Source organism: Rhyacophila brunnea, unplaced genomic scaffold (assembly GCF_057557595.1).
Source record: "Rhyacophila brunnea isolate RB1 unplaced genomic scaffold, BYU_Rbru_1.0 scaffold_11, whole genome shotgun sequence".
Classification (NCBI taxonomy): Eukaryota; Metazoa; Arthropoda; class Insecta; order Trichoptera; family Rhyacophilidae; genus Rhyacophila; species Rhyacophila brunnea.
Window position 1 is genome coordinate 8,898,915 of NW_028232763.1, and position 23,297 is coordinate 8,922,211.

Sequence of the window (23,297 nt, forward strand, 5' to 3'; positions counted from 1 at the left end):
AGTAGCATATCCCACATAAAAATCAATATCTAATTTTTAAGGCATACTCGCATATTTTATCTAAGAATATAAAAATAAAATAAAGGATTTAATGTATATTATGATAACCATACTTATTTATTACCACCTCAAACGTCTTAAAGAATAAATAATTACAAGGTAAAAAGAACTTTTTATATACAACGTTTTTAAATTTTCTGTTGAATTATTATGCTCAAAATGCTCAAACTTGTACTTGATATGAATTAAATAAAAAAAACAAACAAACATTTTCATTTTACAAGTTATTTTGACATTTCATTTTGATTTCCATAGAAACGCACGTATACATTAATAATTTAGTTGCTAGGACCACCCCCTTAGCAACCAATAATAGTCATTTACTTTTTACGGATTTTTCTGAAATAACTTTTCCATACAAAACAGAATTAACTGAAAATGAATTCAATTCTACTTAAAGATGGCTAAAAGTATTAAAATAATGCATTGGTATCATGTTCTGATATATTCTAAAAGTTTCAAATGTCTAGCTAGTCGGGAAGTTAGTTAAAAATCGATTGCAAGATTTATACTGGATAAACAACCACCGGAAAAACAAGAAGATAAGCTAATAAAAACGTTGTTATAAAGCATTAGATGTTAAAAGTACCAATAACACCTATTAATTTGAAGAAAATTATAGATTTTTTAAATGTAATTAGGACTACAAAATTGTCTTTATCTCACCCCAAAGAACGATTTACATAATAAATATGAGAATTTTTGTTATAATTTATCTATTATTATAAATTAATAGGATACTTTATTTCACTTGTTTTGAATGATTTATACATAAAATTTGGAATCAAATACTTGCTTCCCTTATATATGATAATATTTATATTTATCAATTTTGGTCTCGTGTATATTTAATACGTCAAATAATTTTACTTCAATAATCTTTCTAATAAGCTTTTTCAATAGAAAGTTCGTTAAAAATTTAAAAATATACGATAGTATAAGAAAAGCTCAAAACTTTAACAAAGAATACTTATACTTATTTATATTTTATATTTTTTCTTCTTATAATCAAAATTATACGTACTAAACGTCAGTATTTGTCAGTATTGCGTTTTATTTGTTTGATTTTTATCGTATGTCAATAAATTTTTAATATTTTGTTGTTAAAAAAAAGTTTACCTAAACGGAATTATTAATTTTATTTAGTGTAATTTCTTGGTAGAAAGACATGAAAGTTGAACAATAAGAACGACAAAGATATTTTAAGCTGCTATTGCTTTTTATAAACGTGGCAAAATAACTATACCAACATGAAAATATATAAAAAAGATTATTATTAATGTAATGGTACATACAGTACTAATATTATTTTTAAATATCCGGATTTTTCACCAAGAAATAAATACACTAAACCAATAAATTGATTCTGTTGTTGACAATGTGAAACCATCAAAACTTTAAATAGGTTTTTTAAAAAAAATCTAATAATAAATCACTCAATATATTGTATATTATAATGCAAATATTGGAATATTTTTTATTAGATTATTCTTATGATTAAAATCTTAAGCACACGATTAATAGTATCGTAATCTAATTACTTGGTTTGGCTAATAAAATATTGCTTATTTGCGAAAAATGTTTGCGTACAATCACCCAAAATCGTAATTTAGTATGTACTACAACGAAAAGTCACTGTCATCAAATTCAAACTAAACGACCGCTTTCAGTAGTAGTCACAGGTACACTAATCCACGATTGCTGTTATCACCTTGACCATTGCGGTCGTGTGTGGAGCTTGAGCAATCGGCCAGCGAATCGTCTCCGTATCTTTCCGGGTTTAAGCACACTCGCTCCGAGAAGGTCACCACCTGCTTTGCGAATCAGTATAAAACGGTCCAGACGTGACCACCAAAACTATTCCAAAACCACAAACACTCCACGCAACACCTACCGTGACTCATCAATCGAGACATCAATCAAGACGAGCCTACAAGCATCGCATCGCATCGCATCGCAATACCGCTGGATAATAGAACATTATCACCTGCAATTACCGGATACCTCCTCCACTTTTCTGCTGCCCGCACGTTGGAGATTTTCACTGACCACTCAGTATTACAGTCAGTTTTAAACGAGTGACTTAAGGTACAACAAGTGGTGATCAGTTGGGTGATAAAAAGAGACTCTAGTCTTTACAGTGATCTGTGATAAGTGCTGTAGTAGTAGATTTTTTTCTTTTTTTAAAAAGACCCAAGGAAGAATACCGCCAAAATGAAATTCGTAAGTGTGATTTTCTTTTATTACCGTGAGAGTTAAAAAAAATATTCTAACAATACTACAGCAATAACACTTAAATTATTTAGTTAGGTATCTATAATATTACACGTTTACTTCATAATATTGTTTAACACACTCTGTGAAAGCTTTGCTATTGTTCCAAACTAAAATGACATAGGTACGTTAATAATAAACTTACTGTGATAAATTAAATAATACTATAATATTAGCAAAACTAATTATTATTCTTTTTGACAAACTACGTATTTTTTATTATTATAAAATAAACAATTTAGAAATAAATAACACATCAATTTAAAATATAAACTTCCTAAAGAAAATATTTTTCTCCAACTTAACAAGTATATTATATTTCTCCCTATACTAAGTATATGGCCAAACAATGATGGAAAATTGTCAACATTTTATTATTATATTAATAAATAATCAATAATTAAAATATATCTAATTATATAACACTTATTCTATATTATTTAATAAATGTCAGGAACGATTATATTCGCTTTTCAGGTCATTTTTATTTTACTGTTCTTTTTAATCTGAACTTGTCAGCTGTGACTGTCCTGCAAATTGGACATAATCGATTCTGATGTTTAATGGTATATGTATTATGAATGCATTCTTGTAAATCAAGAATTAACAGTTGATACCAATAAAGTTAGGATCAGTTTAGTTTAAAGTTATTCTATAAATTCTAATTAACGATATATTAAAATCATCGTCAAATTTAATGTCTATAGTATGCAGTTAATACTTAAACAAATGAACATATTTGTCATCGGAAAATAATTTGCAAATATCATTGTAATATTTATTTATTTATTATAAATACTCCGATAAAAAAAATATTCATTAAAAATTAGATAAGTAATTTATTTTATTTGTAAAATGTAGAAAAAATATATTATTAATCAAACTAATCGAATGCAAAAAAATAAAACAACTCGAATGCGCTCAAAAATTTGTAACTAACATTATTATTTGACTATCGTTATGCTGACAACCATACAAAAACATTTCTTTTAAAAAGCTTTGTCTTGTAGTGGACTAATCGTGAAAGCAAATACCAATATCGAGTCCCTTCAACAAAAGAAGTTTGACTACGTGCATAATATTGATCACGGAGCATTGGACACGTGTATTGTTTTAATTTGATTTATGAACTATTTTACCATTATAAGAAGTGTTGGGTAAGATCACTGATATCATTAAAAAGTGGCGTATGGAATGTTTCGCATTTCGCAATCTCGGCAATAAAATGAAAAATTAAATGCTATTTTAATTTCTTTGTTCTTATATTTAATGGAACACTGATAAAAATTGACACAGATATATTCGGTACAAAAGTATCAAAAATATTTTTTTTTGAAAACTTACATCTTTTGAAAAATTTCGTAAAAAAAAAACTACGATATTATTGTCGCCTATTGGTTAGTAGCAAATATAAACTGTTATTTATTAATTTTTAATTTATTTCAGTTTTGTACTTTTCCATTTTAGTGTATTTTGCGCACTGGGTTTCGCCTTTCGACATCTTCAGCCACTATGCAGTACCACTTTTATCCGTTGTCATTACAGTTTCTTAAATAATTATTTTGCCAACATTTGCAATTTATACGTAATTCCGTAAAATATATTCTATAAAACTTTATATTGGTATCTGCAATCGACTCACAATCAAATCTTCTCTTCTTCTTCTTTCACCCCGTCACGACCCAGCATCGGGGCATAAGGCTAGCACAAGTTCGCGCCATTTCCCTCGATCCATCGCCAACTCTTGCGCCTCCCGCCATGCCTGACATGCATTATTTAGCAATTCATATTTACCTCGATATCTATATTTTACAATAATATTCAAGTATAATATTATCTCAAGTACCATTTTTTCCATCGAATAAATGCTAAAATAATAATATATAATATATAGTATGGATAATTATTTAATCTTCATTTATATTATTATATTTCTACGTATATTTATAGATTTTTATAATAAAACTGATCGATTAAAATTTATTCTAGTTTCATTAATTTTATTTGTTGTATATTTTTTAAATATTGATGAGCATCTGACACAAAATTATCTCTATGTAAGTAACTAGTACTGATTTATTTGTCTGCCACATTTAATCGGCGCTTTCTACTTTATAACATCAAATTAGAGCCTAATGAAATTATCATTGGCTTTTTTCACATATCACATAATTTCATCGGAAGGTTTAAATTTCACTTTTTGCGACGAAATAATAATGCCCACAGTGCATAGCACGATTCGTATGAGAAATAACACTGGCTTATCACTTCGTATACTTGAATGGGAAGAAAAGAAAAATACGAGATCGAGAGTTTAACAGTTAGTAAAAACGAGTTTTAAGTTAACCGAAAAATAAATTGTCCGCCAGACGTTTCCGGTTTATCTGTTGCCGTGCAGTAGTTAACCCGGCAACAAGCGTAATTGTAATAGTCTCGATTGCCGTATGTTTGTTAATACAAATATATTACATTTTTTTCATATACAAACTCAGTTATTTTGTTATTAGTGTAGCGAGATGTGTTGTGTTTATGTTACATAAATATGATAACGTCTTAGAAATTACGCTAAATAAGAAATTTGAAAACTTCTGTTTGGCAACGTAATCTTCGTTATAATCAAGTAATAGTAATATCTCAAAATAATCATCAATTTAGGTTAAAAAAAAACAGAACAATATTATATTATCTACGATTACAGTATGAACTTACCCATTTTTAATATAGTTGGATTGGATCATATCTTTTAAAGACAATATTTTGAATTTATTCTTAAGACAAATCTGAAATTATTCTTTTTCCGCGAAAATGTTTTTATTTACCGTAGTAGATTTTTGGGTTTCCACCGTGTGTCCTTCTTCCTTTTTTACTCGACGTTTTGGGCTCGTTTCAGAGGCCATTATCAAGAGATAGTATGTTTTATGATATACCTACACTACATTTTCATCATAAAACATATCATCTCTTAATAATGGCCTCTGCAACGAGCCCGAAACGTCGAGTAAAGAAAGAAGAAGGACACACGGTGGAAACCCAAAAATCTACTGGTAAAAAACAACCGTGAAAGCCTCAAACATTATATGTTTTTATTTATTTAAGATACACCTAATCTCCGAAACATATTTTATTTTACAGTAAGGATTTTATACTAAGAACTGCTAATTAAATTCATATATATTTCAGTCAACTATTGTAAGGAAGTTTGTAACTGTTTTGATTAATTATTTTCTTTATATAGGTCCTTATATTATTTTGAAAGGAAACTTATGACAAAATAATTTTAAAATAAGCTTCGTAATATGTTTAAAAAATCCCAAAGTATTGTTTAAAAATCTACATTGTGTCTATCATCCCGATTTTTTTAATTGAAAAATATTTTATTTTTAATTTTATAAAAAAATGCTTAATGAGTAAAAATTGTTATAAATAATATTAGCATATATAAACGAAGACACAATAGAGCTATGGAACCACAGATACACAACATCCGCCACAGGATCAATAAAGCAGAAATTTATTCCAAACATAAACTCTGCCATCACTCTTGCCAGGAACATAAAAATATCACACGAACTCACACATATACTAACAGGCCACGGAGCGGTGCGAGCTTATATAAAAAGATTTAAATTGAGGGATGATGACTATTGTCCATGTGACGGCAACACATCTCAAACTGTGTGGCATGTCATCAACGACGGCCCTATACTAGAAACGGAGCGATAGACTCTCAGTACTCGGTGTAGACAGCATAATCATGAAATTGACCTCTAAAAGCCTCACGAAGTACTAAGCAATAGAACAACACAAGAACACTACACAAAATATTCCTCGCCATAAAAAAAATTAAAGATATAAATGAAGGAACCTTATTAGCCCCACATCAATGCAACTAGCCCACACAACCACCTTGTAAGAAAAAGCAAGGGCATGGTTAAATATTAAAAAAAAAAATACTAGCATAATTTAAGAAAGTTTTTGATTATTTTCCAAAATTCAATAATGTGAAGGTTTCTTGCATTTCCTTCTAATACCTAATTTTATTATTAGTTTCAGGTTTTTCTTGGGGTGGAATTTTTTAGTAAAATGATTTATTTCAATTGCACAGAAAAAAAATTAAAATGACATTGCAGAGGTTGAAAATTTTGCTACTGAATCTAGAATGTAACTTTCCTTGCTCTATAATTAAATAATTTTCTGCTGGCAAAATATTCGTGTTTCAATAATTCCGACCAATTAATCAACACGATCTGCACTAAATTGAATATGCTGTAAATAGTTATTAGCAAATGAAGGCTTCTGTGGAGAAATACACGTGTACCTATCTATACCTTACCAGGATAGATTTCGATGAAGTGGAAGAGGAAAATTAATCTTTGTCGGACCGCAAATGCAGCGCGGTATATTATAATTCTTGAGATTGCACGTTTTAATGCAAATCGCTGTATGCAATTTATTTTTTGCTAAAAAGTGCAACCGGTATTAGCAGGTACGAAAGAAAATGATTTAAGTATATTTTGTGCTAATTGGAGCGGTTTCATTATTTATTCATTTGTAATCCTTAACAAAATCAAGTTATGGAATCATGATTAAACCGTAACTCAATTAACTTTGCTAGTATTATTTTTGACTGTCAGTATTTATATAAAAAAATGTCAATATAGTATCACTATCAAAAATTACTCCTTGTTGTGTTATCCCATTACCTAAAATCAAGCTTATTTTATAAACTTTTATGAATAGTTAATTGTAAGCTTTGTTATCTATATATTATTATGGAAAACTTAAGAAAAAAATCCATTAACTTTTTGTCACTGAATATTGACTAGATATTATTACTATATTTCTTTTGCTCTACATCTTGGATCCATTTGTGCAGGTATCTAAACAATCTTTATAACGAAAGTATCGTTAATTTGTTACCCATTTTTTCAGGTTTTTAAATTGAAAATGATTTATATATTATTATCAATTAACATAAAGCACAGTCGAATAACGTTTTTCTATGTAATATGTTAATAATAATTATGATAAAATTAGATTGATGGGGGGAAATCAATGAGTGATTTTTCTTACTAGATGATTTACACATCGTGTAATCAACAACAACCCATATCTATTTGAGGAAAGTCTACAATATTTAGAGAGAAGAATAATACTTTTATATACAAAGAGAATTAATATAGTTTTAATCTAAATACATTTATTATGTATTTTATTAAAATGGTTAGATTTTTTATTTTAAGTTAATAACCATATTATAAAAGGTAAGTCTTTTTTAATTGTTGTTAGAAGTCTCATTTTATTTCGCAAACATAGAAATCCGATGAAACCGTTTTCAGTATCAATAATAATTATAAATAATGTCATGGATGAACGGACATCACTTTCGTTACTATAGACACATTATTTACTATGGGATAATAGCGAAGCAGACTTACATTTCAATGAAAATTTGGTTATCGATAAATCTTTGAATTATTATTTTACATTGCATGATTTTGTCGGATATTAGATTTTGCTTTAAGCCTTTGTTGGGAAACAGTTTAATGTCTTTTTTAACATTTTTCCATTGTGAAGTAATGGCAGTTTGATTTTCATTACTTACAAAAAGGTAATATTATAATCGTATAACGATTTAAAACGTCTTTGTGTATAACAATATTTATTCATTTAATGGTGTTTTGTTGCACAAAACAACTAAAAATACATTTAATTACGTATTAGAATTTTTCTATAGTGTTCTATATTTAACGTAAAAACCGTTATACCTAAATAAAAAATTAAATAACGAAGTAAATATTTTGAGGTTATAATTAATAATTTAAGGAATATAATTGCACTAGTGATCTAGTATAGTAAATTGTGAGTTTTAGACTTTTTTGTTTTAAATATTCTGTTAATGAGGCCATGTTCTCAATTAATTCATTAATTCAACTCTACGAAAAAAACTATTGATGTTTATGTGTGATATACTTTTTAGTGTTTGAAGGTTTGACAAGTCAAGTAAACACATGTCAAATAATAACAGTTTATTTAGGCATGGAAATTCATGGATTCCACTATAATGATGCTAGGAATATAAAACGTTTCATACAAAGCAGTTATATGTGCTGATGGAAAAATTCCTCGTAACTCAATTTTTAATTTTAATAAAAAAAGAACAACCAAATATTTAATATATACACTAACTATTAATTAATATTATATAATTATCTGATAAATATTATATAATAATTTGGTGAAAATACAAATAAATTATCAGTAAAAAAAAATCATAAAAAATGCTCGTTGCATACCTACATAGGCTTTATTTACCAGTATAAATATATCAAATAATATGGTTACTTATATACAGTATTTACGAAATCAATTTAAATATCTATCTGAAACTAATTAAATAAATTACCATAGTTTTGATTAAAAGTGCGTAAAAATGTGATTAGATGCGTTTATATCCTGCCAATGGGTTTGTACAAAAATGTTCCATTTCCTATACTGATAGCTTTTTGTAATTAGGTATGTTTAAGATTCATATTGAAAAGCCTTCAATTAAATGCAAATTTAATTAATTCGTTAGCAAATTTGTATAGAAGGTCAAAGTCTTAAGTGACCTTAATTACACGTATGTTACAATAATATGCCATGAAATAGATATTTTTTATTCGCCATATACGTTTATTTCAAGAGCCTTCTATATTTTTCTTTGTACTCATTTATTGAATGGTCGTTTGAGTCATTTTTTTCTTCAAAAATCAAATAAATAAATAAATGATTGTTTTAAACATTATAATATCGATTTAAAATTATTATTTTGAAACTATAAACGATAATTGAAAAAACACTTTCAAATCAATAAATATTTTCGGCGAAATAAAAAGTATTCCTTTTTCAAAACTCGACCATCATAAGAGATAGTGGTGCTATCTGTTGCATGAAATTAAAGGAAATTGCGATTGACTCGTCAGTAAACGGAATTACAGTTTAAAATGTTTTTCATCGGTTTATATTAAACAATAAAATAAATTATTTGACTACAATGCATACCAATTTTAATAGGTAGAGCTTTTTGAATTGACAATAACTAAACAGTTTTTTTGTAATGACATTTAGGATATTTCATTTTACACTACCTACCTACTACAATTTGTAAAATAAGAATTATTTATTTCCTGAATAAAAGTTAAAATTAAATTATGATTTACTTACAACTTAACATTGCCAATGATGTCTCTTCTTGTGTAGATAGAATTCGGTTTAAATTGTATAATAAATTACTGTATTAATAAGATTAAAAATATTGATTCCGTAATATATAAAAAAATATGTTTTTCTCTTGGTATCTCCTTCTGTTGAAGTTTTTTCAAATCATGTCATAAAATTGCTGTACATCTTATCTTAAGACAATTTTAACTGAATTAATTCTGATATTTATCTCACAGTCTGGACTTAAATTTTTTTGAAGGCGATAGTTAAAAATATTACACACCTTCGATAAATTGCATTAATAATTATTATGATAGGTCTTTAGTTCATTATCTGAGATATTTTATCATACTTATATTATTAATTACGCTGATATTGTATTACTCGTAGAACTACCAAATACAATAGTAAAAATTAATACTTAATCCATTCGAAAGGTTAAGTGCTGTGAGAATAATTGATATAAAATGAATAATTATGCTGATCACAAAAAAAAACAATTACAATTTGGTTGATAATGATCATTGTTCAAACATATGCCTTGGAATTAGTAATAATCATTGTGGAAATTAATTAATATTCCTTATTTTTTGACAGCATCTATTGCAATCGATAGGTATAGTATTTAAATATTTCTTCACGTGTTCAATAGATAGTTTATTATATGAGTTGCCGTTTATAGTCGATAAATAGTTTGAATTTGTCTAACAAAAGGCTAATTCTAATTGTGTTTAATCCAAGGTAAACTTTCATAGTTAACAAAAATGCAACTCAACGGACTGTATTTCATTTGCATAATGCACTCCCATTACTTAAGTCATTAATTTTATTAATGCAACTAACGTAATTCTGTTGCCTTACTGCAGTTAAAATATTCTGTTTATACAGTTTACAGCGTCATCTTTGATGAAGTTAACGTACATAAAAGTATTGCACTATTTCAGTAGAGTAGTTTTTACGTACATTTAAATTATATCCTCATAATTTCAATTGTTTAAAAATATTTTTAATAATGACATCTAGATAATAGAGCACTTTAAAATTGATTAGGAATATTACTTTATTGTATTATGAGATAAAATTAAAAAAATATATATGGAATAAAATTGTAACGTATTACATAATCTCAGCAACTATAAATTAACGTAGGTACTAAATAAATACATATCTAAGGCAATAAGAGATAAATGATTTAAAGTTTTAATTATTATAAAATGTTCATAATATGTCTGTAAATAAATACCATAGTAAGGTAGTGGAATAAGATATGATTTCAAAAATATTTATTAAAATAAAATGCAATATAATATAGGAAATTATATAATTTAATCATGATTAGGACCGGTATCGCGTAGTCTAGTCGATTTATCAGGATATTGCAAACACGTAAATATGTTCTAAATGCATGATATATTAAATTTACACGTTTATAAGCAATATTGTCAAAAATAAACAACTGCCCTACCTAATTTTGAGAAAAATGTGTATATTGGCTATTTATTTTATCTCTTCAAGATAAACTTGTATTAAATGATTATCGATATATTATACTTAACTGTATGTAATATGAATATATACGAAGTATATTAGTATGTATCAAGTGGCAATGAAACATTGGTAGTAAATATTTGTTTATATTCCAATAAATATATTTAGTAATATGGTGATGACAAAATAATATCATAAATAATATGTATCCGTCAACTGATTAAAATACAATGTTAAGTATTCATGTCCTGACATAAAACAATATCATAGCTTTGCGTGTTTCATGGAGGCGTTAAGCGGACTCTTGTGAAAAGTCGACTAGCTATACTGGAATTAATTTTATTATTACCTATTACTTGTATCGAGAATGAACGCATTCTTGGTCGCATTTCGCTATAAAAAATAGGAAGTTATTGCGTAATACGTATCATAGTGTGAATATATAGTTCGGAATGCAATCCAATCAGACTCAATGTCAGATATTCGAATGTGGTTTTCTTGAATGATATTAATTGGGAAATTTTGTATTCAAATTTAAGGATGCATATTTGTAATAAATTATTATACACAGTTTTAAATTGCTATTATCATTGAATCAATACAATTATTATATAGTGTATACATGAATATCAATACTAAACAGAAATTAAACTATTTTTAATATATCGATGGTCTAATGTCAATACTCCGTATCTAACCTATATGATGAAAATGACGTTTTGATGTACTAAAAACAACAAAAATACTACCCATCAACTGCGAAATTTCTATATCTGTAGTTATTTTAACAAAAATGGTACAGCCATTTCGGTAATTTCCGTATCTAAACATTGCAGGAATAAACCTGTAATATCCCGTATCTTGCCTTTAAGCTGTCAAGCGTGTTGCATGACGTGTATTGAATTCTCACTTGTCAATGTCTGAAATGTCACTTTCGAATAATTATTTAAAATTTAAAACAGTAAGTAATGTTATAAAAAATTTGGATGTTTATCTTTATATATATATATGTCACATTTTATTGGATGTTATCATTATATTAGGCATTGTGTGCTTTTCTTTACCACTTTTTTTACGTTATGGGTTATTGGCATACTATGTAATTACAACATATTGTGTGAACTATTAACAGTCAGATACAGGATGTTAACATTATGCCATCGATATATTAAAATAATTAACCGTTATTTATATTGAAAATAAGTAAATAATCCATCTATCATGTTGGTAAAGATTCAGTAATTTTTAATGGTTTATAAGAATGAAAAATATTATATTTTTATTGTTAGTTTTTTTTAGGTCGGATCTAACTTTTTAACACATCCGGAAAATTTCATCAGTTCATACCGTGAAGGGATTCAGTACGTCCAAGTATCACGCGACAGTAATCACAGAATATACCTGCACAGCTAGTTTCTTTCCTTCGTTATAATAAATAATTGACGCAAGATGCGTGTGTAGATATGTCATGAATAGCTTTACACTGATGGATTATTTTGTAAATCTATACATTGTCATAGTAAAAGTATTTTTTTATCATCGTAGATAATTATTTATATATTGTTTAAATTTCGATTGATATTTTAAATGGAGACATGAATTATTATAATAAGATAATAGAGATCAAAACATAATTATAAATAGGTAATAAATAATTGGAGCTACGATGTGATTATAATATGTTAGATGGAAATTTAATTATTTGATTGAAGTTTGATTATAATAGTTTAAGCTTCAACCAAGCTTCTGGTTGAGGAAAGCGCATAACGCTCGCAAGCTTTGGATCCAAATTATTTGTTAGCATGCTCATTGTTAAACAAATGTGTATTATGTTGTAAATATTTTGGGTATATAACTAAGAATGATGGTTAGATACTGTGTTTGCTATTTAATAACTCGAAATTATTCCACATGTCCGATTATGAAGTTATTGGTCACGGGTTCGAATCCTGGGTCCGGAAAAGATTCATGATGATTTTCATTATCTATTTTTTGGGCCCAAAAACTGAGCCCAATAAATTAAGTAAGTGGCTAACATCCACTCCTCGTTAAAAATCTGTTTTCTTCTTTGTAAGGCGGCCAACGTCGAATTCATAGCAGATTGTAGAGATAATGAACAAAAATGTTCACTTGCTCTTTTAAATTGATTGTTTACCATTAAAATGTAAAATTAAAACAAAATTATATTTTTTAAAGTTTTATCATTAAAATATAAATAAATAGATTACTTAGGTATTGCGCAATATGAAATCGGATATCCGAAAATATGTTATGATAGAAAGTGTTATCATTAGTTTTTGGTAGGTAAATAAATAACATTTTTCTTAATTATTAAAAGACTAGATGAATTTTCCGTTTAGTGGAATACGATTCAAACAGAAATGTGGCATTGTATAATAAAGTAAATCATTAGTTCGATGCGAATGCACAGTGCGTGTCTAGGTACATATTATTATAATATAGGTTTGTGGTCTAGTTTAGTAACCAAGGTAAATTAGTAAATAACTCAGTGTGTTTTGACAGAATGCGCTGATTAGTGATTAGAATGATTACATAAAGGTAACGTTAATTTAGGTTATTTTGTAAAAAGGTAAACCTATATCTCCAAATACCGTGGCTTAATTGGTCACACGTAGGCATAAGTAATATCAGGTACATATCTAAATAAATATGAATTGTATAATATTATATTATGCGATAATGAAGTATAAGTAATTAACCGATAATTCATTGCCATAAAAGAAAACTACGATTCGATAACTTATTTATTTATTTAAGAATACAAAACATTGTGGACATAACAAATCTAAATTCAAGACATACACAACATGAGATTTACATTATAAGTCAAACATTACCCTCACAATAGAGAAGAGAATATAGAAGAAAAAATCAAAACATACTTAAGTACAATTTTATACAGAAAAATATAATTTTTGAAAACAAAAAACATACAATTTTATAAAGAAAAAGTTTCAAAAACAAAATGCAAAGTACATCATTGAAAATGTCTGTCTGTCTTTAGGGAGCGTATTTACTAATCTTGCATCCCTCGCTAATGAAATCTCGATAATGAAACTGTAACTAAAATATATTATCTACTAATATCATTTATTGAACTAGTTGCAAATCATTCAACTCTGTGGATACATTTTTAGCAAACTTCACACTATTATCGCCTACATCTGTCAATAATTTTTAGATTCATTCAAACAGTCGATTACATAAATGATTATTAAATAAACATATATAAATATATACATATACTTACCTACATTGAAATTTGATATAAGGTTTTATGAATTTGTGGTATGTTTTATTAATCAGTACATACATTGACCATCATGATTAATTTATCTTAGAATCAAAATTATAATTTATAATATGCGTATTATAATGCGAATATAGCATACACGTTATAAATGAATAGACGACAATTTATTGTTTTATATTATATAGACAGAAAAATACATTGAAACAATATTATTCGGAATACTTACATGAAAAATCACATAAATTGTAAATGGCATGCTGACATAATCAAAATATTTGAATAAAAACTCGGACCAAATAGTGTTTTTTTATTATTTTAAAGACAGTATTGTTAAATCCATAAGAATTAAATTTAAAATTCCATCATGTACCCTCGGTCAATAGTATTAATATCATAATATATTAATAATAAAGTCGTCAAGATATAAAATATTTTACATCTTCGAATCTTTTAATCTTACATAAATCCAATTTGAAATAATTATTTTAAAAGTTGCTGTAACAATTATCAAATATATTTTTGATTAAAAGTAATTCAAATAATGTTATTTTAAAATCACAATCATTTACATGACGACCAATTTGACTTTTAAGCCCAATAAAATTAGGCAGGCTACATGTATATTAATTAATTATTGTTCTTGTATATTTATTTCTCACGATCATTGTCAGTTTGTCAGATTACGGCCATTAAAATAAATACTGTCTTAATGGATTGTTTTTTTTCTCTCTTAAATATGCTGTATTCACAGCTGAGATGTTATATGTCTAATCTGACGGAATAAAGCATTGCTTTATTTTGATGTTCCTATACGATAAAAGAAACAGTGAAAAGATATTTCAAAAAATATAATATTATGAATAACGTCGGTATTACGTCGATTTTTCTCAGATTAACAAAAATCCTTCGATAAATTCACTAGAATTTATATAAATATTAAATATTGCCTTATTAAAATAAATAATTTACATGTATTAATTGAGGTGGTGAGAATCAAACAAATACAAGCGACATTGACTATTTTAAAAAATGAGTTAGTAGCAGTTTTCACATAACACTATACATGTTTATAAGTGAAACAGAATTTAAACATGTAACTATCTTTTATTAAAAGATATAAGTATTGTATTCTCAACATTTGAGAAAAACCCATGGGAATTGTGTTTAAAATATCGTTAATATTGTCATAGCAACGAATAATAATAAAATACCATTTTGAAAACTCAAAATCATTGAAGCTTCAATTACATTGAGCTTCTTTACGAGCTGTTTGTTAGCGAATTTATAATCTGCCTGTAAAGTCGCCCAGTGTAATCATCGAACACGTTAGCTTGTTCGATGATTACACTATGTGACTTTACAGGCAGATTATAAATTCGCCAACAAACAGCTCGTAAAGAAGCTCAATGTAATTGACGCTTTACAGAATGTTGTGTTAAATTATAGTCGCATATTTAGTTTCAAAGTCAATACTCAACTTTGTCACCGTTAGTACATTTCTGTTTAATTATTGCTAAAACCATTTAACTAAATTATTATACCATACAACATATTATTCCTGAAAGATAGGTCTTATTGAATTATGTAAGTATGGAAAATTTTCACAAAGATCAGGACAGATTGATTTCATTCAAAGTAATACCTAATTTCAATTAGTTTTAAGTAGTTTCGTTGAAAATATAAATTTTATTGAACAGAGGAATACAATGTAATGAAATATTACCAATGCAGAAAGTATAGATTTTAGCATTAAGTATTGGCACATTTAATGTAGTACAGTAAATACAGTAAAAAACTGACTCAATATTTTTTTAGTTTAATCATTATTAATTTCCTATTACGGCTTCATCGATTGTCTAGTATTCTAGTAGAATATATTTATAAATACAATAATATGTCAACTTTCATCAGTTATACCGTTGATGTAGCTGTGGTTAATATAAAATAATAAATTAACATAATTATGCAATTATATAGGGTGTATTCTTTAACAAATTACTTGAGTTATATGAAAACTGTGGCCTTAACGCGTTACGTGAGAAATAAAGTGAAACGCTACAGTCTTGAAAGTAAGAGTAAGTAGTAACTCATCGTCCAAGTTTTCACAACATAAACTTGTCAATACATACTTACTTACCGTATGTAAATCAATTTATTATTCTTTTATTATACAGTAGTAATTTGCATAACAACTCTTTGCAAAACGATGCTAAATTTTACCATCATGAATATTTTGGCTCGTATACTGGACATAAAATATACATTACTTACAAATAATATTGTTGATATGTATACAATTTTACAGTACAAATTATTATTACTATGTTGTCAGTGTTGCCAACTGTCATTGACAAAAGAATACCAGATGATTTACGAAAACAAGTTATTCAGCCGGAAAAAACCCTAGATTTTGTGAAAATAAAATAGCAAGTAAGTTTACTTATTATACCAAGAACGAAGTCAATACCTTTTCTTTCGAATATCGAAAAAAAGTACAAATATCTAAAAATGTCTATATGTGTAAAAATCACAGATTTAGCTGAATCAATTCTTTGTTCAGTTGAAACCCAGTTGAAAATGTCCCTCTGAGGTGGAAGAAACCGGTCCTAATTTATTGATTAAAAGTGGAATAAGTACTAAAAAAAATTATTAAATTAAACAACAATGAATCAATTCTGATATGTATCTCATAGTCTGGGCTTAAATTTTTTTGAAGGCGATAGCTAAAAATATTTTAATAAGATATCATACATCTTCGATAAATTGTATTAATAATTATTATGATAGGTCTTTAGTTCATTACTATCAACTGAGATATTTAATCATTCTTATATTATTAATTACGCTGATATTGTGTTACTCGGAGAACTACAAAATACAATAGTAAAAATTAATACTTAATCCATTCGAAATTCGAAACATCTAAAAATGTCTATATGTGTAAAAAATCACAGATTTAAACATAAAAATATTTCAAAATTGACAAAAAAATCCCATATTAACGTGTCAACGGCGTTCAAGTATAATTTAATGTCATTCCGATAATCGTCAAACTGATGTAATATACCTAACCACACATTAACTAATTATATGATACCATTCCATTATAAGGCCACGAATGCACCTATTGTTTCAAGTATTAAATATGTTGTTTTATATCTCAATCTACTAAAATAGGTACCGTTCTACCTGCATTGATACGAATGTAAATAAATAAACTAAATATCTAGCGTATTTTCAGTACATTTAAAGTTGTTGGAGGCATAAAATATTGCTAGTAAAAACGCCACAAGCCAGATAAGTTTTGTGCAAGCTAAAAACACTTTTTTCTTTCTTCTAAAAGAAAAAGAAAAACACTAAATTGGCAACGCAGTATGTAGTACTGTATTAATTATCATAATAATGTTAATCAATTTTATGAATAGCAATATTATTTTGACTGAAGTATTTATTACTTTTACAGTGTGATGTAAGTTTTATAATTTTACAATTTTTATCTGGTGACATTTACAGGTGTTGCAGACTATAATCTCATTACCTGGATAATTTATCGCGTATCCCTCATACGTGTATAATAAAGATCTACCTGCATGAAGTTGATTAATTTATTGTCAATATAAAATGTGTCTTATTTTATGAAATCAACAATGAAATTAAACACTGCAGAAAAATGATTGTGTACTAGAGATGGGAAAAATGGTCGATTTTGAAGACTTAGTATACTTACTACCAGTATAAAAAAATACTTAGTATATAAACTTGTTCCAAAATACTTACTAGTATTTGGAATACTATATAGATCGTTTGACGTGCGTATGCGATAAAAGTTTCATACTCAACTGAAACTAAAACCGACTCCGTATTATTAGTATTTTAAAATACGTATCGGCTCAGGGAACTCAGACTGTGTATCGGCTTCAATAGAATCGCTAAAAATACGCTGAGCTCCGCTTGCCGAAAAGTCCCATTTATTATAAAATTTTAAATTTATGACTTGTTTTTCTGTTAGGTTACAATATTATTTTTAACAAAAGTGATTTAAAAAAAAAATTAAACATGTTTTTAGCGGTATATAACAAGCCTAAGCCTGTGCGTCATCTCACCACTGTGCTGCAACACAAACGCAATAGACTAATAAATTAAAATATACCTATATTCAAGTGTTATTTCGTTCGTGCGCATTTAATGTCAATAGTGTTGAATGTCTACCAACTGGCGAGTGCACAGAACAGCGACTCGCGATGATATCATCACACGGTTTTTTGGAATAAGTTTATTGGGCCACAAATACTTAGTATGGGTAGTTTCATCCGAAACTTGAGTACACAAACTGGTGACAGTATTTCCAACTCACCTCTATTGTGTACGTGCTTACAGACATAAATGATTACTACTCTTACTTAAATATGCACATTATAAAACACTACCACTCGATATTGTAATTTATAGTTGGAACAACAAAATTTATGATCCACGACCAATTAATATTATGTGAACATCTTCAATGAACATAAGTCAAACTGGTTTCGATTTTAAAACCGTAGTAGTTTTATACTAATAAAAAAAAACAGTAAATATTCTTACACAACGGTATTTTTTTTATTTAACAGTTTCATTTTCATTTCGTATCGAATTATTATTTCCCGCATTTTTTTTTATAATGGCCCTTTTAAAAATACACAGTAATTAAAGCATATTAATTTCTTTTGGTAAAATTCTTCGTATAATTAAAATCGTGATCGATTATTAAAATATGTTGACATTCAGTTTAATCGTACCTACTAGTCTGTATATTGTTAAAAAATCTTTGATGATTGTTATTACTGCAATTAATTGACATGTCACAATAAATTAATGTCTATTGTGTGCGACTCTTGTGGTGCAGTGCCTAAGGCACCGAACTTCTATCCGAGAGTTCTGGGTTCGATTCCCGATGAGGACATACTATATTTATGTGATTTTTTAAAAAGCCTGGGTGTTTGTGATTGTTAAAAATCGAAATTGTACGAAAAAGCAAGGATATGGTTATTAATAATTTAAAAAAAAGTCTAATATAATATGTATGTTTTTAGACATATTAAGTCTCTAAATACAACAACAAAAATTGTCTTTCAAAAGAAAGTATTTTTTTCTATATAACCAATTCAATATATATAAAAGTTTAACGTAATAAATATAATATTATAATTATTGATAGTTTTTTTGGGTTGAAATTTTACTAGATGATACAAATACATGGATGGATGGATATAAACCAATAATGTTAAACGTTTGTTAGGATACTCATAGCATTAAATTTGGTAAGTTTATGTGCTCCACTTTGATGCAATATATCTAACAATTTTTCGTTTTTCATTTTTATAATTGATTGTATTATTTGAATTATTTTACTTGGTTGGTGTGCGTAAAATATATACCGATTCAAATAACGTGTTTAGATATAATAAATAGTACACTCACAGAAAATTATTTCATAAATATTTATATAAGTATTATTATGTTTATTTGTATTCCAGTCAAATGATCAATGAGTTAGTCATTCATTCATTCACGTATTCAAAACGGAACTAGTCTAGTCTAAATCACTAATATCCGGTAATACGCATACCCTTACTTTGCATATGTTTTAGGAGCAAAATTATACGAAGCCCTCAGGCTTTTCATATGATCAGTTGAAACAAGGTTGTAGGATCAGGTTCATTACGTCATATGACGTTTAAACTTAAAGTATTTCCACACTTGTTTAATGTCATTGCCACAAGCGAACTCGTTATTATGTATCAGGAAAACATACAACGAAAGTAGTGTGGCACTGATAATCTACTTTGCCAGCTATTTGCTCTAGAATTGACCGTATGTGCAAATATGTTACTTCCTTAAGGCATTCAAATTCCTTATCTAGTCTAACGTAAGGCACCCAGGTATCTACGTATCTATCGAGAACGAGTTTTATTTGCGTGTGTAATGAAATCATTCATGCATATTCAAAACAACGGATTAATGCAATCAATAGTTAGACAACATATTATAATAAATACGTTTACTGATTGATTGACTTATTAATGCATGCATTAATAATCAATCACATATTATATGGCAATGATTTGAATATATCCAATATATTAGTTTGTCATTTTTTTATATATTTAATTAGACAGCTTTTAAATTAGATCAAGTTCAATATCATATTATTTTTTATTACGTGAAAACTGTGAGTAGCTGCGCTGCATACATGTTATTATTACTTCAATATTTTTTATTCACAAAAGCTTTCACGTAATAATAATGTTCTTTTAAACAAATCTTTCACAAAATGTCAAGCTTTGACACAGCAAAAGTCTGTAATATTATCATAATAAATTAATCCTAACTATAAGACTAATTTAATAATTTTAATTTGGACTTTAGAGCAAACATGGAAAAACATTCGCATTTATTGCAGTAGGCTTGAAATCATCATATAGTTTTTAGTCATGTGTCTTTTATTACATTTCAAATTCACGTTTCAAATAAGTATAATTTACATTCAATTTTATAAAATGAAATTTCTTACTTTAAGTGCAATTTTATTCAAATGATTATGTATTCAGTAATTCTTTTTTTCTTTATTTTATTTAAATGGTTCAAAACTATTCTACAACGTTATCATTATTAATACAAAACAATTGTCTTACAATAATTTACTAAACTTCAACCATTAGAATATTTACCGCTCGAACATTTATAATATTACGAGGTGCAGTATAATTTTATTATTAAAAGCCAATATCGTTTGCTTAAGGTTTGACTTAGGCTAGAGGTTATTAAAGGCTGGGGTGTTATGGGATTTCTCAGCTGCTGTGGTCACATCCAGGCATCCAGGTGTGCCTTAATGTGTAATCACAGCCGCACTGGAATATTAGCTTAACTTAACCCTGTAGGCTTTCATGGTCTAGTAACAATGACATTCAAATCGTCTGAAAGGTCACCGATTATCAACTCAGGCCCACGCAAAATAATAATATTACAAAGAGAACGATACCTTTATTGTGTATTTTTTATTAATCTTATACTCTATACTTTAAATTCATACTATTCGTAATATATGTAATCAATATTTCCACTTAATATGAATCTTGTTATATGAACATATAATTAATAAAGGTATATCTTACCTGACACTATTTTCTCATTTGGAGGCTCTGAGTTCGATTCGCGGTAAAATCACAATACATCTAAGTATGTGGTTTCCATATTAAATTTACTGAATCAAGTTTCAATTTGTCATAAGTGAAATTTTTTCTATCCAACAACATAATATGAACTTCACAAACAATTAATTTACTCAGTTTATATAAAATTAGAAGGTGTTTTTTGCTACACATTCCAATGTGTATGCGCCTTCTTTTGAAAAACTTTCTTCAATACATTCAGTGATTGACATATTTTTATAATATAAAATTAGTCCGTTATTGTTTAAGTTAAAAATATGTATAGAAAAAATGGATTACTAAATACCCTAAATGTTTTTCTACCTTAATAGGTAATATAAAATTTTGGATAATTTGAGTACAAACACCTCAATTGACCGGCGCTAGAATATTACTTCTTTAATAAAATGAACAACGTTTAAAACCTCATAACGTATGTATCCAAGTGCATTTTACAATAGATAAACAATTTAATTTTATCTACTACTAAGATAGTAGTAATATGGAAATCGCCTTCACAAAATAGTTCGAATAATTTTATTGGGCTTACGAAATAAATAAATTAATGTTTTACGAACGATACTATTTGTACACAGTATCATAACATAACTAAGTATTGCATGTAGCATACACATATTGATTCGACACTTGGCGTATTTTCACTTTGCTGGGCAAACAATAGACGTGAAAAATGTCGCCTTTCACAATAATTTAATTCAAATATATATTATATTACGCATATTGTATTCAATCATATATCATTAATAACACTATAATATACTCCATTATTTCAAATAGATAATACAAAAATTACAGTCATCTGTACATTATCAATTTATATCATTGATTAAGAAAATAACAGTATGTGAAACTAATGTATCGCGTCGTGAGTGAGAATTTTTCCAATTACGTAAAAAAAACTATCTAAGTAATTTAAAATGCATTTGCCATTATTTTATATGTATACATTCCATATTACACCAATATATTTATTATTAAATAAACAAATAGCAAATAATATTGTGACTTTACTTTATTTATTGTGGTGAAAGTTAGAATTACTAAGTACTACACATACACTTTTGGGACTAGATATAAAAGCTCTTTCCTTTGTAAAATAACAGTTTGCAATAAAAATAATTAAATATTTTTTGTGTGCTATGCAATGCCTGAAAAATCTATTTTTCTTATTTAAAAGTCAGTTCAATTACGTTTAATTTATCTATAAAGTTTTTTTCAATACACGTGACTATAGTAAGTTGGTAGTCTATTGGATGATTTTATTTACTTTTAACTTTCACTTGAGAATAATTTATCCAGTTTTATTTATTCCTAATGTTCTATTTTCTAGTAAAAATTTAGCGTGTCTGCTGTTTTAAGTTTACACTCTAAACTCCACACTTTGATAATTGTTATTAAAAGCTTTATTAGAAAATTTTATTAGAAAATAACAAAATAAAATAATTAATATTCTGTTGAAACTCTGCCTACGTAACGTTCATAATGTTTTATTTGCAATACTAAGGGACATAGTGTTAATATTTGATAATTTTAATTTAAGTAGTCGCGTGTGTTATATAAATAAAATTTATAACAAAAGTTTCATTAATAATATGGTGTCTGGCGGTATACTAAAATTTTACGTAAAGGTATTTCAAACTTTACCTAAATTAAGCCAAGCCGCAACATATCAATCAAAATGCGTAGATTGTATCGCATTTCAAAAAAATTTAGGCTCATTAAAATTGTTTCTCAAATTTTGATTGTATAATTATGTTGTTCGGGTACCAATCAACCAATCAGCACTT

The 23,297-nt window shown here is 27.3% G+C and overlaps 1 protein-coding gene across 1 annotated transcript in view; it reads left to right on the top strand.

Annotated features, from left to right (window-relative positions):
• The first annotated feature begins 1,918 nt into the window (after positions 1-1,918).
• Positions 1,919-23,297, top strand: part of LOC147078335 (uncharacterized) — a 41,262-nt gene continuing 19,883 nt past the window's right edge. Inside the window, exon 1 of the mRNA XM_085960541.1 lies at positions 1,919-2,283. Within this exon, the coding sequence (XP_085816667.1) occupies positions 2,275-2,283 (9 nt within the window). The 5' untranslated portion in view covers positions 1,919-2,274. The remainder of the gene's footprint in view (positions 2,284-23,297) is intronic.